The sequence below is a fragment of the Amia ocellicauda genome, chromosome 7, assembly GCF_036373705.1.
Source record: "Amia ocellicauda isolate fAmiCal2 chromosome 7, fAmiCal2.hap1, whole genome shotgun sequence".
NCBI classification, from domain to species: domain Eukaryota; kingdom Metazoa; phylum Chordata; class Actinopteri; order Amiiformes; family Amiidae; genus Amia; species Amia ocellicauda.
Genome location: NC_089856.1, coordinates 48485211 through 48501779, shown reverse-complemented (window position 1 = coordinate 48501779; position 16569 = coordinate 48485211). Strand labels below are relative to the sequence as shown.

Here is a 16569-nt window from a genome sequence, read left to right as displayed (position 1 = left end):
AAGGAAGCAGATCAAATGGGCCAAAGAAGCATCTGAATATCAATTTCACTTGACCTCTGATGTGTAAGAATTGAGCTTTGTTGCTTTAGTTGAAAACCCTGATCAATAATATCAAGTCTGTATCGTATTAGAAACCAAATGTAACCGATATTCAGAGGCGTCCCACCTGACATTTTGGCTGCCCCATTAACACCACCTCTTCTGGGCCTCTTCCCAGAACGTCCGCCTTTTGCATGTGGAAGGGTTGTGGTTTAAACATGACCTCACTGGTCTCGGGACCCGCGGCGCTGAACAACCCACTCAGCTACAGAAGAAACGCTCAGGGCAGCAGCGATGAAGGCAGGCCAACACTGGAGACGGTCTCAAAGGGCGTGCCTCCATTTTAATTACAGCAATTTAATTAACGAGAGGATTCATTCTTGCCACCTGCATAATGAGTTAGACACAGTGAAGTCCTCACAGTGACCATGGTGAGGGGTCAGTCTTCACAGGGACCATGGTGAGGGGTCAGTCCTCACAGTGACCATGGTGAGGGGTCAGTCCTCACAGGGACCATGGTGAGGGGTCAGTCTTCACAGTGACCGTGGTGAGGGGTCAGTCCTCACAGTGACCGTGGTGAGGGGTCAGTCCTCACAGTGACCGTGGTGAGGGGTCAGTCCTCACAGTGACCGTGGTGAGGGGTCAGTCTTCACAGTGACCGTGGTGAGGGGTCAGTCCTCACAGTGACCGTGGTGAGGGGTCAGTGGTGAGGGGTCAGTCTTCACAGTGACCGTGGTGAGGGGTCAGTCCTCACAGTGACCGTGGTGAGGGGTCAGTCCTCACAGTGACCGTGGTGAGGGGTTAGTCTTCACAGGGACCGTGGTGAGGGGTCAGTCCTCACAGTGACCGTGGTGAGGGGTCAGTCCTCACAGTGACCGTGGTTTGGCGTGGTAGTAGTCAGTGTGTGGGGAGGTCATTCCTTCAAACAAGAAATGCTTTAATTTTAATTTAATTTTATTATTTTTTTACAGTTTTTATAAACGTTTTTATTGTCTTCTTGCACAGATATCATTGGGACATCAACACATACGGGAACCCAGTGGCCTGCCACTAATATAATTAATATTATAATAATTATAATCATAATAACAACAATAATAATAACAATTATAATAACAGTAATACTCCGTTATGTTTACAATAAAACCTATACAGTTTTAATTCACGAAAGAAATTAAAATAAACTGAGCCACTTTTAAATGACGTTTGGCAAAGCGAGACTTAAAATACTGGTTGCAGGTTTGAAGCTCAGTGGATTCTGGGTAATGGAAGTTTTCATAGTTTACAAGTTGTTTTATTAAAAACAAAACAAAAGAAAAATCCCCCCCCCATGCTTTACTTATCTACAGAGAGCTTCATACACAAGGTATATCAGCGACAAGGTAAAATACATCAAAGAAGTAAAAGGACAACGCAAACATTGTGTGTGAGATTGAGTTCAGTTCAGCCAAGTTTCCTGAAGCTTTATAATCCGGTGAATTCCACTGGAGCAGAAAATATAATAATTCCACGGAAAAAGAAAACAGTCTGGTATTAAGCAGTTTACACTCAAACGCACCATGTACACGTCTGCTGGGCGGTGTGTAACGTAGAGTGTGTGTGATCGTGTGAGTTGGAGTTTCTGTGTGTGTGTGTGAGTGTGAGTGTGTGTGTGTCTGTCTGTCTGTGTGTCTGTGTATGATTGTGTGTAGAATCTCAAGCCTTGTTTGACTTTCTTCTTCTGTTTTTGTTCTGGTTCTGGTTCACTTCCATTAGCGTTAGTTCAGAGGGGCGTGGCCTGTCTATCCTATCCTTCTCGTCGTCCAATGAAAAAACAATCCCAGGATCGGCGGGCAGCCAATCACGTGTCCTCCCCGGCTGCCGTGGCGCCCGGCTCCTCCCCCTCATCCTCATTGGCCTCTGAGATTGGGGCGTGTCCGTGTAGCTCCTCCCCCCGCCCCGCCCGGGAAAAGACCTCCATCCAGCGCCTCTGTAGCTCCTCCCCCTCTGCGCTGAAGTACAGGGTCAGGTGACTCTGGCTGATCTTAAAGGAGCAGCGTCTCTCCAGCTTGTCTCCCGGCTCGGGCAGCGACACCTCAAACCCGATCAGGGGCACACTGCGCTGAGCCTTCACATCCTGGAGCGAGAGAAGAAGAGAAGAACAGGATGAGCGAGGAACACCCGCAGTGACTGGTGACCCCCCAGCAGCCCCGGCCGCCTCTCAGCCCACTCACCTGCGGCGCTCCGTAGATGTACAGCACCAGCGGCTCATTGTCAGGGACAACAAACCAGGCCTTCTGCCAGCCCCGCCCCGCCCCTTTCTCCATGTGGTGCAGAAAACTGCACACGACACTGTTCTCCGCCACGACCGACGCCTGCTTCTGTAGGGAGAGAGAGAGAGAGAGAGAGGCGTTCAGAGAGAGAGGGAGGGAGAGAACGACAAGGAGAGGACAATGTCAACATACACCTATCTCCTGACCTCCAGTATGGAGCGCCGGCGGTGTGTGGTGAGGGCGAGGCTGGCGGGGGACGGGGGCGCCCCCTGCAGGGTGGTGTAGCAGTCCACACACACCCGGTTCGCTCGGTTGTTATCATACAAGAGCCGGGCGCGGAACTCCGAGCACTTCCCACACACCACCTGAGAGAGAGAGAGAGATAGAGAGAGAGCGGAGAAAGAGATGAGAAAGCAAAAGACAATGAATTAATAAAAACATACTTTTGAAATTGCTGTGTTTTAAAAAAGGTGTAACTATGGTAAACTATTCTTTGTATTATGGCTCCTGGTGCTTCAAGTCACAAGTGAGAGGTGAGAGGTAAGAGGTGAGAGGGCGTACATGTCCGCAGGCCTTGCAGTGGTGGCGTCTCTTGGTAATGGAGTTGAACGGCTCCTGACACTTCATACACAGCGTCACCTCCTTCTCCCGGATTGGCGTCGGGGCACGGCGCCCCAGGTCTGTGTTCTGCAGAGAGAGGCATCAAGGAGAGGTGAGTGAGTCTGTGAGAGAGAGTGTGTGTGTGTGTGTGTCTGTCTGTCTGTGTCTGTGTCTGTGTGTGTGTGAGAGTGAGAGACTCACGGGCGAGTTGGGGGGGGTGTAGTCCTCATCCCGGAAGGAGCAGTTGAGAAGTTTGAAAGTCTCCAGGGTCTGTTCATGTTTCTGGATGGTGGCTTGGATAGCCTGGGAGAGAGAGGGATGGAGGGATGGAGGGAGAGATAAGATAGTAAGATAAGATAGTACTTTATTAATCCCCAAAGAGGAAATTAGATTGCACCAGCTCAATAAATACATCACAATAAGTACTACATAAAAACACAACAAAGACACACAAACCCTACAGCAGAGAGAGGGATGGAGGGACAGGGTCAGGGAATAAGACATTATGACCCTCTTTAACTTTTAGAGAGAAAGAAAGTGACAGAGAAAGGGGGAGGTAGCGAGGAAGGGAGAGGGAGAGAGATTGCTAAAAAATGCTTTGACAGTGCAGAACAGTGCAGGACAGTGAGGGACAGTGCAGGAAAGTGAGGGACAGTACTAGACAGTGAGGGACAGTGCAGGAAAGTGAGGGACAGTACTAGACAGTGAGGGACAGTGCAGGACAGTGAGGGACAGTGCAGGAAAGTGAGGAACAGTACTAGACAGTGAGGGACAGTGAGACTCTTACCTGGATCCAGTCTTTCTTCTCCTCCTCAGTTCTGCAGCAAAAAGAGACAGAGACAAAGAGGAGAGAGCAGGACAGTCAAACAAAGGAGAGTGAAACAAAAACAAAACAAATAAAAACGAGTGAAACGCATGAAAATGCAGCAGCAACAGTGTGAGTGCCAGAGTGTGAGAATGTCAGTGTGTGTGTGAGTGTCAGAGTGTGAGTGTCAGTGTGTGTGTGAGAGTGTCAGTGTCTCTCTCACCTTGACTGCAGCTCCAGTGAGCGCTGTTTCCCTGACACCAGGAAGGTGCGCGGCACGTTCACACTGCTAGTCTCCTTCAGCTGCAATTACAACATGACATCACGGCATTACATCACAGCATTACATCATCACAGCATTACACAGAGAGACGGAGACACACAGAGTCCGAGAGGGACGGGGACCTGACCTCCATGCCGTCCACGTCTATCCTGGCTCTGACACTGAATTTCTGCCCGATGAGACGCAGCTTGGGCACACAGTACAGCAGCCTGTCGTTAAACTGCAGGCAGAGAGAGAGAGGGAGAGAGAGAGGGAGAGTGTCAACTCCTTCTCCACCTCCATTTCTCCATTTCCTGCCTGTGACGCAGAGTTCAGCTACATAAACAATTGACTCAATAATTAATAAACAATTAATTATGAATAATTAAGAGGCGTTCATGTTTTTAATTAATTGATCTTTTAATTAAATAAATACCACTACTAGTACAGCTAAATAGCTAACAATAACAATAGCAAGAACCATAACAGTGGAGCAGTGAGGGACACACACCAGGATGAGGTATCTGTCCTGCGAGGTGCCGTTCTTGGCAGACAGCTTGAGGATGTGTCCCTCCTTTATGAGCTCGTTAGTGGGGTTAACGATGTCCTCCTCGCCCCCCAGCAGCTCGTACACCTTCAGCAGCTTGTGCATCCGCTCCTGAGCAGAAGTGAAGACAACCAGAGCAACATCACAGACTGACACACAGACTGACACACTGATTCACTGACTGACTGACAGTGATACACTGACTGACACACTGACTGACTGACTGATTGACTGACTGACTGACTGACTGACACAATCACTGACTGTCACACTGACTGTCACACTGACTGTCACTGTGTGTTGCCCCACTCACCATTTTCCTGATGGCTGCGTTGGAGTGTTCGGCTGCTGTGGCGATCAGCTCCAGGGACTCTACAAGTCAACAAAATAAACATGTGCACAGGAACGACAGAATATCCAGAAAGCATTTAGGGAGTGACCCGTCGTGTCCGTCTCTCTAAGGTGTGTCGTGTCAGTGTTTTTATGAAGTGTGCTGTGTCTAGTGTGCAACCTTCTGCAGTCCTTCTCCACGGGCCGGTTGAGCACTAGTGTCACTGTCCAGGTGTGAGTGTCAGTGAGGTGCGAGTGTCTAGAGGTAAGTGTCAGTGTGCAGGTGTCAGTGTCCAGGTGTGAGTGTCTGCCCAGCGGTCAGTGCGGGGGTCCCGGTGGGAGGCTCACTCTGGGCGTCCTTGCAGTCGGGCGCGTCCAGGGGCAGCCGGTGCAGGTAGTCCTTGAGCAGCAGCTCGTAGCGAGGGATCCGCTGTACCGGCTCCAGCATGTGGTGCTGTAGGGTCAGGTTCCCACACACCTCCTGCCTCTGCTCAGAGCACACGCACACGCACAGACACACACACACACACAGAAACACACAAAGGGAAAATAAATATAGATTATATTGGCTATTGTGTGTAACACAATACACTGCACTGTATCCCCGTACCTGTGTCCCTGTGTGTGTGTGTATGTGTGTGTGTGTACCTGTGTGTGTGTGTACCTGTGTCCCTGTGTGTGTGTGTACCTGTGTGTGTGTGTGTGTGTGTGTACCTGTGTCCCTGTGTGTGTGTGTGTGTACCTGTGTCCCTGTGTGTGTGTGTGTGTGTGTGTGTGTACCTGTGTGTGTGTGTACCTGTGTGTGTGTCCCTGTGTGTGTGTACCTGTGTGTGTGTGTGTGTCCCTGTGTGTGTGTGTGTGTGTGTCCCTGTGTGTGTGTGTGTGTACCTGTGTGTGTGTGTGTGTGTGTGTGTGTGTGTCCCTGTGTGTGTGTACCTGTGTGTGTGTGTGTGTGTGTGTGTGTGTGTGTACCTGTGTGTGTGTCCCTGTGTGTGTGTGTGTGTACCTGTGTGTGTGTGTGTGTGTACCTGTGTGTGTGTACCTGTGTGTGTGTGTGTGTGTGTGTGTACCTGTGTGTGTGTACCTGTGTGTGTGTGTGTGTCCCTGTGTGTGTGTATCTGTGTGTGTGTGTGTGTCCCTGTGTGTGTGTGTGTGTGTGTACCTGTGTGTGTGTGTGTGTGTGTGTGTGTCCCTGTGTGTGTGTCCCTGTGTGTGTGTGTGTGTCCCTGTGTGTGTGTGTGTGTGTGTACCTGTGTGTGTGTGTGTGTGTGTCCCTGTGTGTGTGTGTCCCTGCGTCCCTGTGCGTACCTGGATGTCGTGGATGATGGCTTTGAAGGGGCTGCTGCGCTCCATCCAGGAATTGACAAGCTCCATGGCGCGGTCAAAGTTCTTCACGTACTCGCCGTACATCTTCAGGAAGGGCGCTAGCTTCTGCAGGATGTCCCCGATGCGCGGGTTTGAGTCCCTGGGAGCGGGAAGCAGGAGTATGGGGGGGGAGAGAGAGAGAGAGAGTGAGAGAGAGAGTACTGACTGACTGACACACAGTGACACACACACACAACTGTGTCCCAGCTACCCCCCCACCACAGACAGCTGTGGAATACACTGAGTGTGTTCTTGTTCATGTATAAATCTGTACATATATATTTCTCACTACATCATGAGTCACCTGCTCCTCCTCTCTTCCTCTCTCTCTCTCTCTCTCTCTTCTATACATCCAATCCCCTTCTAAAAATCAAATAAGTCTGAAAACTTAACAGTTATGACTAAATTACAAGAGTATTGCCAAACATTTATAAACATGCTAGTGCTCAGTGCTCTCAATCCTGTCTCCATTATCTTCCTCCCTCTCTCTCCTCTGCCTCGCCCTCCCCCTCTCCTCACCACTCCTCCATGCGTTTCTCGAGCGCGGGCAACAGGAACTGCTGGTGGAAGCAGTAGATGGAGCAGATGTTGGAGAAGATGCCCATGACCACCTCGCAGGGAAACGAGCTGCGGGTTCGAGCCTCTTCCATCAGCTGCGTGCAGAACACCTGGAGAGTCGGGGGGAGTGGGTTAACAAAACTGGTACTGATACTGATTACAGATATTGATTTCTGATTACTGATCCTGATTATTGGTACGGATTACTGATACTGATTACCAATACTGGTACTGATTACAGATACTGGTACTGATTACTTCTATTGATTATTGGTACTAATTACCGATACTGGAACTGATTACTGATACTGATACTGGTACTGTTTATTCATTCTGGTACTGATTCTCGGACAAATTACTGGAATTGATTACCGATACTGGTACTGATTACTGGTATTGATTAGGGATACTGATCACTGATACTGGTACTGATTACTGATGTCTGATACCGATGACAGGTGTCAGGTACTGATGACTGATACTGGTTGGCAGTACCATACCTGGTCCAGGAGATGCAATCGGGCCACGTACGCCTTCTCAGTGTGCAGCAGCTCGTTGGCAATGTTGAACACTTTCTGCTGCGTGGAGAGCTGCGCAGGGAGAGACCGACGCACACAGTGCTGTTACACACTGTGGTGAAGCATAGCACGGTACAGTGTAATATAGTGTAGTACAGTGAAGCGCAGTGTAATATAGTATAGCACAGTGAAGCGCAGTGAAGTATAGTATAGCACAGTGTAGCACAGTGTAATATACTACAGCACAGTACAGTGTAATATAGTATATCACAGCGAAGCACAATACAGTGTAGTACAGTGTAGCGCAGTGTAATATACTATAGCATAGTGTAATATAGTAGAGCACAGTGTACTGCAGTGAGGTATAGTGTAGTATAGTTTAATACAGTGTAATGTAGTATAGTGTAGTATAGTTTAATACAGTGTAATGTAGTATAGTGTAATACAGTGTAGTGTAGTACAGTGTAGTGCAGTGTAATATAGTATAGAACAGTGTAGTACAGTGTAGCGCAGTGTAATGAAGTCTGAAAGAATGAAAGTGGAAAAACAGAAGGAAAACAGAGAGAAGAGGAAAGAGAGAGGGAGAGAGCGCAGTGTATTTGCAGGAATGGAGGGGGGCTCACCTCAGACGAGTCCTGCCTCTCGGTCTTGGGGCTGGCGAGGGGTGGCTGCGCGGGTGGGGTGACGGCCAGCTCGCTCTCGTCCCCACTGCCCTCCTCCATGTCGCTGTCGCCCGAGTCCCGGGACACCCCCCCCGCCCGGTCTGCCCGGGCCCCGCAGCGCGCCACGGAGAGGGTGGGCAGGGACTGGCCAGGGCTGGGGGGCAGGTCCCGCTCTCTCTCGCGCTCTGCCGCCAGCCCGGTGCCCCCCAGCCCTCGCTCCTCCTCCCCGGCGAAGCACAGTTCCTCACTGTGGGAGGGGGAGCTGATGCTGTCGATGCCGCTGTCCCGATTGGTCACCTTGCTGTCCGTCTGCGTCGGGGGGAGGGACAAGCAGTCGGAGGGGATGTCTGATTGGCCGGCCAGCGGGTCCCTCATCTCCAGGGCGTCCAGGAGCTTGTCGGGGGCGGCGCCGTAGCCGGACTCGCAGGACAGCCGCCTCTCGGAGCAGGCCGCCCCCTCCTCTTCCTCTTCCTCTTCCACCTCCTTTCCATCCTTCTCCACCTCCCTCTCCTGCACCTCCTCATCCTCCACCTCTTTGCCCTCGGAGGCAGAGGGCAGTCCTAGGTCCGTGGGGTCCGCTGCCCCCCCCCACAGCACAGTGTCTGGGGTGTCAGACAGCCTGGCTGGACACAGGCAGCCCCCAGTGATATCCGGCACTAATATAATCTGCTCTCTGTGGGGGGAGAAAGGGAGAGGGAGGGAGACATTAATTTACTGTATATAACACATAACACAGCTCAAGATACCTGAATTAATTGGATGAGGCATAAAATTAATCATTGACATAAAGAGAGAGAGAGAGAGAGAGAGAGAGAGAGAGAGAGAGAGGGGAAGGGAGAGGGAGGGAGAACATAAGAAAGTTTACAATCGAGAGGAGGCCATTCGCCCCATCGTGCTCGTTTGGTGTCCATTAATAACTAAGTGATCAAGGATCCTATCCAGTCTGTTTTTGAATGTTCCCAAATTGTCTCTCCAGCCACATCGCTGGGGAGTTTGTTCAGATTGTGACGACTCTCTGTGTGAAGAAGTGTCTCCTGTTTTCTGTCTCGAATGCCTTGAAGCCCAATTTCCATTTGTGTCCCCGGGTGTGTGTGTCCCTGCTGATCTGGAAAAGCTCCTCTGGTTTGATGTGGTCGATGCCCTTCATGATTTTGAAGACTTGGATCAAGTCCCCACGTAGTCTCCTCTGTTCCAGGGTGAAAAGGTTCAGTTCCTCAGTCTCTCAGTAGGACGTTCCCTTCAGACCTGGAATAAGTCTGGTTGCTCTCCTCTGAACTGCCTCTAGAGCAGCGATATCTTTCTTGAAGTGTGGAGCCCAGAACTGTCCACAGTATCCAGATGAGCTCTAACTAGTGCATTGTACAGTCTGAACATCACTGCCCTTGTTCTCAATTCTACACTTTTGACAATATACCCTAGCATTGTGTTTGCCTTTTTTATTGCTTCCCCACATTGTTTGGATGGAGAAAGTGAGGAGTCCACGTAGACTCCTAGGTCTTTCTCATGCGTTACTTCATCTAGATCTGTTCCTCCCATAGTGTAATTATAGTGGACATTTTTGTTACCTGCATGTAATACCTTGCACTTGTCCACATTGAATTTCATTTGCCAGGTGTCGGCCCACAACTGAATATTATCTAAGTCCCTTTGAATAGCCTGTGCTGCCGAGATTGTATCTGCTGAGCCGCCTATTTTAGTATCATCTGCAAATTTGACAAGTTTGCTAACTATCCCAGAGTCCAGATCATTAATATAGATTAGAAAAAGCACAGGCCCTAGTACTGATACCTGTGGAACTCCACTAACAACCTCACTCCAGTTAGAAGCGACTCCTCTAATCCAGTGTTTCTCAACTGGTGTTCTGCAGGATGGGTGCAGGTGTTCCGTGAAAAAAAGAGAAAATAAAACAGACGAGCTACTGTAGCTCAAATTGCTGAAAAAGTGAATGCTGGTTCTGATAGAAAGGTGTCAGAACACACAGTGCATCGCAGTTTGTTGCGTATGGGGCTGCGTAGCCGCAGACCAGTCAGGGTGCCCATGCTGACCCCTGTCCACTGCCGAAAGCTCCTACAATGGGCACGTGAGCATCAGAACTGGACCACAGAGCAATGGAAGAAGGTGGCCTGGTCTGATGAATCACGAGTTCAAGGTGTTGACTTGGCCTCCAAATTCCCCAGATTTCAATCCAATCGAGCATCTGTGGGATGTGCTGGACAAACAAGTCCGATCCATGGAGGCCCCATCTCGCAACTTACAGGACTTAAAGGATCTGCTGCTAACGTCTTGGTGCCAGATACCACAGCACACCTTCAGAGGTCTAGTGGAGTCCGTGCCTCCACGGGTCAGGGCTGTTTTGGGACCTACACAATATCAGGCAGGTGGTCATAATGTTATGGCTGATCGGTGTATTATATATATATATATATATATATATATATATATATATATATATATATATATATATATATATATATATGTTTACCGTGTTAAAGACAGTGGTTTCAGTTTTGAGTATTCTGACATGATTTTTCTTGGCTTTTATATTGCCTATTTAGCAAAATAAATTAGGTTAAACTAGTTTTTATTTGAATTAATACTTTGATTAATAATTTAAAATGAATACAATGCTATATTAACTTAATTCAGATTTGAATAGGAATGCTCATTGCAATGTTTAAGATTATCACTTGTTACATTTTAGTTAAAGTCTTTAGTCAAAAACATGGATACATTGTTTATCTTGAAACAAAATGGTGCAATTGCACAGAAAATCTGTTCTAAAAATCCAGTATAAACCTCAATTGGTTTCATACTGGCCATTGCAACTGGTCTGATAAGTTTATAATGGTAGGCCTATTTTGTATTTTTGTCAATAATGATTTGTCTGTTGGGAATGCATGGATTGCCTATGTACAATTAGCAATATAAAAGCAATACAATCTGTAATTATATAATGTGGTGTGCCTCAGGATAATTCCAAGTGTCTGGGTGTGCCTTCCCTACAAAAAGGTTGAGAACCACTGCTCTAATCGACACCCTCTGTTTCCTCTACATCAACCAGTTCATAATCCATCTACTTACATTACCCTGAATGCCTACAGCTTCCAATTTGAGGATCAGTCTTTGGTGTGAGAAGAAGGGAGAGAGGGGAAAAGAGAGACACAGGACAACAGGCAGAGGTGAAGGAGACAGTGAGAGGGAGGGGACAGAAAACTAGAGAGAAACAGAGACAGAAACAGAGTAGGTCAGAAGGGAGAGGACATCGGCTCTTACCTCTCGAACTTCTCGATGAGCGACAGCACGCAGGACGGAGCGCCGCCCCCCTCGGCACGGGGCAGCGTGGCACGGGCGGCACGGGGGTCAGCGGGCAGCGGGCGCGAGGGCGGGGGGGGGATGGGCCTCTCAGGGCCCTGGGGTCGCCGGGGGCCCTGCAGGTGGGGCGGCTTCGGGGGCACTGTGGGGTCAGACACACAGCACCAATCAGAGGGAGGGGAGCACCATCAGGCACCAGTCAAAGAAGAGCTCGGACATCCCGGGGCACCACTCTCCCCCTCGCGCCGTACCTTGTGGTTTGGGTCCTGGGAGTGGTGGTCGGGTCTTGGGGGGGGCAGCAGGAGGGGTCTTGTCACTGGTGCCATTGCAGTCGGGGGGGCCCAGGGGCCCGGGGTCGGAGCACAGTCGCTGTGGGGTCTCTCGCCCCCCAAGACAGGGGCCTGGCTCTAGGGACAGACTTTTAGTGAGGAGCCGTGGACTGGAGGAGGAGGAGGAGCCTGTGGAGAGAGAGTGGGAGAAAGAGAGAGAGAGAGAGAGAGAGAGAGAGAGAGAGAGATGTAAGATCTTGGAACATCTATCTGGGTGAATTCAAAACATTTCTTCACCACTTAAACACATTAACCAAACAGGATATCACAAATCTGCTGTCCTGACTGTGGGAAGAGTGCCTGCTTTTTTAAATTAATTTGTTTTCTAAAAGGCAAAGAGAGAGAGAGAGAGAGAGAGAGAGAGAAAAGCTGTCGCCTGTAGTCCCTCATCCGTCCACAAGGCAGCAGCACACATCAGAGACAGCAGGCCACAGCTGGACTGCGCTAAGGGACCGTGTGACAATTCTCACACTTGCTGGAGGAACGGTGCCATTATTTCTGCATATCCTCGCTTGTCAGACCTCGTTTCGGGGCATTTGTCCTTGCTCCCTTACTGGCTCTGCTCAGCCCTTCCCACCCCCGCTGGTCTGCACAGCCACATGGCCTGCAGGCCCCAGTGCAGCTCCCCACACCCCCCCCACACGCATGGCTGCAGTCACAGCTGTGTCCAGACCAAGCACCGCTTCTGGAAGCAATTACCAGTCACTGCAGAGTGCTCAGTGTGTTTGGTGTGCTTAGTGTTGTACAGTCAGTGTGTGTGTTTGTTCAGTATGCATAGTATTGTACAGTCAATCTGTTCAGTATGCTCAGTGTTGTAGAGTCAGTGAGTGTTTCTTTAGTGTGCTCAGTTTGTTCAGTGTGTGTGTTCATTCAATGTGTGTGTGCTTAGTGTTGTAGAGTGAGTGTGTGTGTTTGTTCAGTGTGCATAGTGGTGTAAAGTCAGTGTTCAGAATGCTCAATATTGTAGAGTCAGTGTGCAGAGTGTTTGGAGTTAGTGTGCGTTTGTTCAGTGTGTGGTGTGTGTGCTTAATGTTGTAGAGTCAGTGTGTTCAGTTTGAGTCCACTTGGTATTGTAGAGTCTGTGTGTATTTTGTGTGTGCTCAGTGTGTGTGTCCAAGGTGTTCTCATTGTATGCGTGTTCAGTGTGAATTCAGTGTGTTCTCAGTGTGTGTTCAGTGTGCTCAGTGCGAGTTCAGTGTGCCATTGTGTTCTCAGTGTGTGTTCATACAGAGTGTGAGTTCAGTGTGTTCTCAGTGTGAGTTCAGTGTGTGTGGTAAGTTTGTCAGTGTTCTCAGTGTGTGATCAGTGTGTTCTCAGTGTGTTTTTATACAGTGTGTTCTCAGTGTGAGTTCAGTGTGTTCAGTATGTGTGAGTTCAGTGTGTTCTCAGTGTGTCCAGTATGGTCTCAGTGTGTGCTCAGTGTCATTGTGTTCAGTGTTCTCAGTGCGAGTTCAGTGTGCCATTGTGTTCTCAGTGTGTGTTCATACAGAGTGTGAGTTCAGTGTGTTCTCAGTGTGAGTTCAGTGTGTGTGCTAAGTTTGTCATTGTGTTCTCAGTGTGTTTTTATACAGAGTGTGTTCTCAGTGTGAGTTCAGCGTGTTCTCAGTGTGAGTTCAGTGTGTTCTCAGTGTGTCCAGTATGGTCTCAGTGTGTGCTCAGTGTTCTCAGTGTGCGGTCAGTGTGCTCAGTGTGTTCTCAGTGTGTTCAGTGTGAATTCAGTGTGTTCTCAGTGTGAGTTCAGTGTGTCCAGTATGGTCTCAGTGTGTGCTCAGTGTCATTGTGTTCAGTGTTCTCAGTGTGAGGTCAGTGTGCTCAGTGTGTGCTCAGTGTGCTCGGTGTGCATACACTGTGTGTTCAGTTTGCTCGGTGTGTTCGTAGTATGCTCAGTGTAAGTTCATAGTGTGCTCAGTGTGCATTCAGTGTGAGGTCAGTGTGCTCAATGTGAGGTCAGTATGGGTTCAGTGTGCTCAGTGAGTTCAGACAGGCCTTTCTGCCATACAGCTGGAAAGTGCTGAGACGGCTCCCCTGGATTTCCGCCTTTTGAAAATAAATAAATAAATAAGCGAGAGCACCGGTCTGAGAGACGGGCCGTTCCCGCTGCTTAAAGTTCAAGGAATCTCTTAAAAGGGCAAGGGCTGCGTGGGCGGGCGGGCCCCGGCATCTGGGGGCTGTTGCCGTGTTAAGGCCCAGGCTGTCCCCCACACAGCCCTTAATTGGTTCCATATGATGACAGCGAGCCACGCCGCTTCGTTAACTCGCCTGCTCTCCTCACAGACTGCCTTCTGCAGCATCATCCCGTTGCCTCTCTGCCTCCCTTCCCTCTCTACATCTCTCTCCCTCCCTCCTTCCCTCCTAGTCCCTACCTCCCTCCCTCTCCCAGTGGCCTGAGTTCTGGTGCAGAGCTTCCTCTCGCAACTTTGAAATATTCCATTCAGCTTTATTGGAATCACACACGCCTGACTCTTTCTCTCACTCTCACACACACACACACACACACATACACACACACATACACACACACATACACACACAGCTCTCTCCCACACAGAGAGGGATGGAGAGGGACAGGGAGGAAAGGAGAGAGAGACAGATACACAGCAACAGAGAGAAAGCAAAGAGAAGACCGACTCAGTGATTCAAACAGACTCTGAAAGTCCATGGCTGGTAAACAGGCACAGCGTAAAGAACTCTCTCCGACACACAAACACACACACACACACACACGTAATGAACTCTCTCGCACAGGACATGTCTTTGAGTAACACTGTTTCACATCAGGGATGGGATGGGTTTCTGGTGCTGTACATTTCTATACCCTTCTGCAATATGGGACCCTGGCACCAGGACACAATGCGCCCCGTGCCTGTTAGAAAACTAAACGCACACCAAAGGACGAGACTCCTGTTCACCTTCCTCTGAACATTAATAAAAACAAATGGAAGGGGGAATCCAGGACAAAAGAAAAAGAAAGGAGAATGAAAGAGTAAGAACAGAAGCGGTCTGTGAAGTTTTAGGCAGACTGCAGTTCGCCACCTCAGCTAAATATAGAGCAGCCAAAAACGAGAGAAAAAATGAAAGGGAGAGAGAGAGAGAGAGAGAGAGAGAGAGAGCAGCTCAGCCAAGACTCCCGTTTCCAACGAGTCAGAAACAGCAGCAGAGAGACTGACTAACTGGCTTTCCACACTCTCTCTCTCACACACACACACTCTCTCACACACACACACTCTCTCTCTCACACACACACTCTCTCTCTCACACACACACACTCTCTCTCACACACACACTCATACACAAACAGACACTCTGTCCCACACAAGCTCTGTGCCTCTCACACTCACACACACTGAGCTCTGCCAGAGCAGCACTTCCACCCAGAGTCTCTGGGAATCACACAGCAGGTTTACACTGCAGCACTATGAGCACCACTCCTGTCACAACTCTTACTACTGCTACTACAACTACTACTGCTACTACTACTGCCATTTCTCCTACAATTACCACTACAACTACTGCTGCTTCTACTATCATTACACCTACAATTACTACTACAACTACTGCTGCTACTACTGCCATTACTCCTACAATTACTGCTGCTACAACTGATATCACTCCTATAATTACTACTACATTTACTACTGCTACTACAGTTACTGCTGCTACTACTGCCACACCTACTACAATTACTGCTGCTACTCCTGCAATCAGTACTACAACTACTGCTGCTACTACTGCCATTACTACTACTACTACTGCGATTAAAACTACACTTACTGCTGCTAGTACTGCCATTACTACTACAATTACTATTTCTACTGCTGCTACTAAAGCAATCTCTACTAGTACTATACTACCATTCTACTGTTAGTCTCACTACTGCTGTTAATAGTATAGTAGTAATGTAGGTTGCTAAACTGGGACATTGGATTTTACTGCCCAGTTGACTGTCAGTCAGGTGTCCTGCCGTCAGGCCAGATCAATTAATCAATTAGGCATGAAGGGGGCACAGGGAGCAGGGTCGTGTCAGTTCACTGTCCTGCTGCTCTGGATCACCCCCTGACACACACACACACACACACACATCAATCTGTGGATTGATTGACATACTGACAAACACACGCAAACTGACACATACACAACAGGGTTTCCCACAGTAATTAGCTCAGGCATGGCGGTATGTTACTGAATTGTTGAGCAGGGGGTTTAGCCAAAGCAGACAAGATCAGGGGGGAGCACATGTGCTTCTGCTTTAAGTTTATTTTATTGTGTTTTTTTGGTTCTTTGCCCTTCAAGCATTTATTTGCCCAGGCGGCACTGATATTTTGCCAGGCGGGCAATACTACACTATACTGCACAGCACTATGCTACACTACACTTCACTACAGTACATCATACTACAAAACACTACACTCCTGTCAAATGCACTGGCATACAAATCATACTATACTGCCTTACAGTGCACCACACTACACTATACTACACACAGCACATTACCCTCAACTCTTATATCTAGAGCTTTGATCCAGCACTCACACAGACACACACACACAGACACAGACACAAGCACACACACACAGACACACACTCCCACACTGTCACTCCCTCACACAGGGAGCAGAGTACGCACTCCACACGGTGAGTGAATGTCTGCCTGTCTCATGACGCACAGAAAAACGGATCCCAGAATGGAGCACTATCCTGTCACAGGACATGTATGTATCAGTATCTTCCTATGAATGCAGTAAATGCACCAACATACACCACACACACACACTCACGCACAGCGTGGAGGATGAGAAGGACATACATTCACGCTGCCTCAATTCTTAACATGTCTCTGTGAGCACACAGGTACAGTCACACACGAACACGCACACACGTTTTCTAAGACACAGTCACATACACATATATAAACACACGCACACACACACACACACACAGACTGGCACACGTCTATGCAGAGGCACACCCGTCCATCTTCTCTCAGCCACAC

At 48.9% G+C, this 16569-nt stretch overlaps 1 protein-coding gene across 1 annotated transcript in view; it reads right to left on the bottom strand.

The window, feature by feature from the left end:
- Positions 1-975: 975 nt before the first annotated feature.
- The window catches only part of fgd1 (FYVE, RhoGEF and PH domain containing 1), a 31508-nt gene continuing 15914 nt past the window's right edge, over positions 976-16569 (bottom strand). The window contains exons 2-18 of the mRNA XM_066710113.1: positions 11502-11708; positions 11212-11392; positions 7900-8611; positions 7259-7348; positions 6720-6868; positions 6144-6300; positions 5184-5322; positions 4819-4877; positions 4470-4616; positions 4107-4199; positions 3920-3999; positions 3679-3709; positions 3093-3194; positions 2853-2978; positions 2498-2656; positions 2253-2399; positions 976-2155 (exon numbers count right to left, since the gene is read on the bottom strand). Of these exons, the coding sequence (XP_066566210.1) occupies positions 1880-2155; positions 2253-2399; positions 2498-2656; positions 2853-2978; positions 3093-3194; positions 3679-3709; positions 3920-3999; positions 4107-4199; positions 4470-4616; positions 4819-4877; positions 5184-5322; positions 6144-6300; positions 6720-6868; positions 7259-7348; positions 7900-8611; positions 11212-11392; positions 11502-11708 (2855 nt within the window). The 3' untranslated portion in view covers positions 976-1879. The remainder of the gene's footprint in view (positions 2156-2252; positions 2400-2497; positions 2657-2852; positions 2979-3092; positions 3195-3678; positions 3710-3919; positions 4000-4106; positions 4200-4469; positions 4617-4818; positions 4878-5183; positions 5323-6143; positions 6301-6719; positions 6869-7258; positions 7349-7899; positions 8612-11211; positions 11393-11501; positions 11709-16569) is intronic.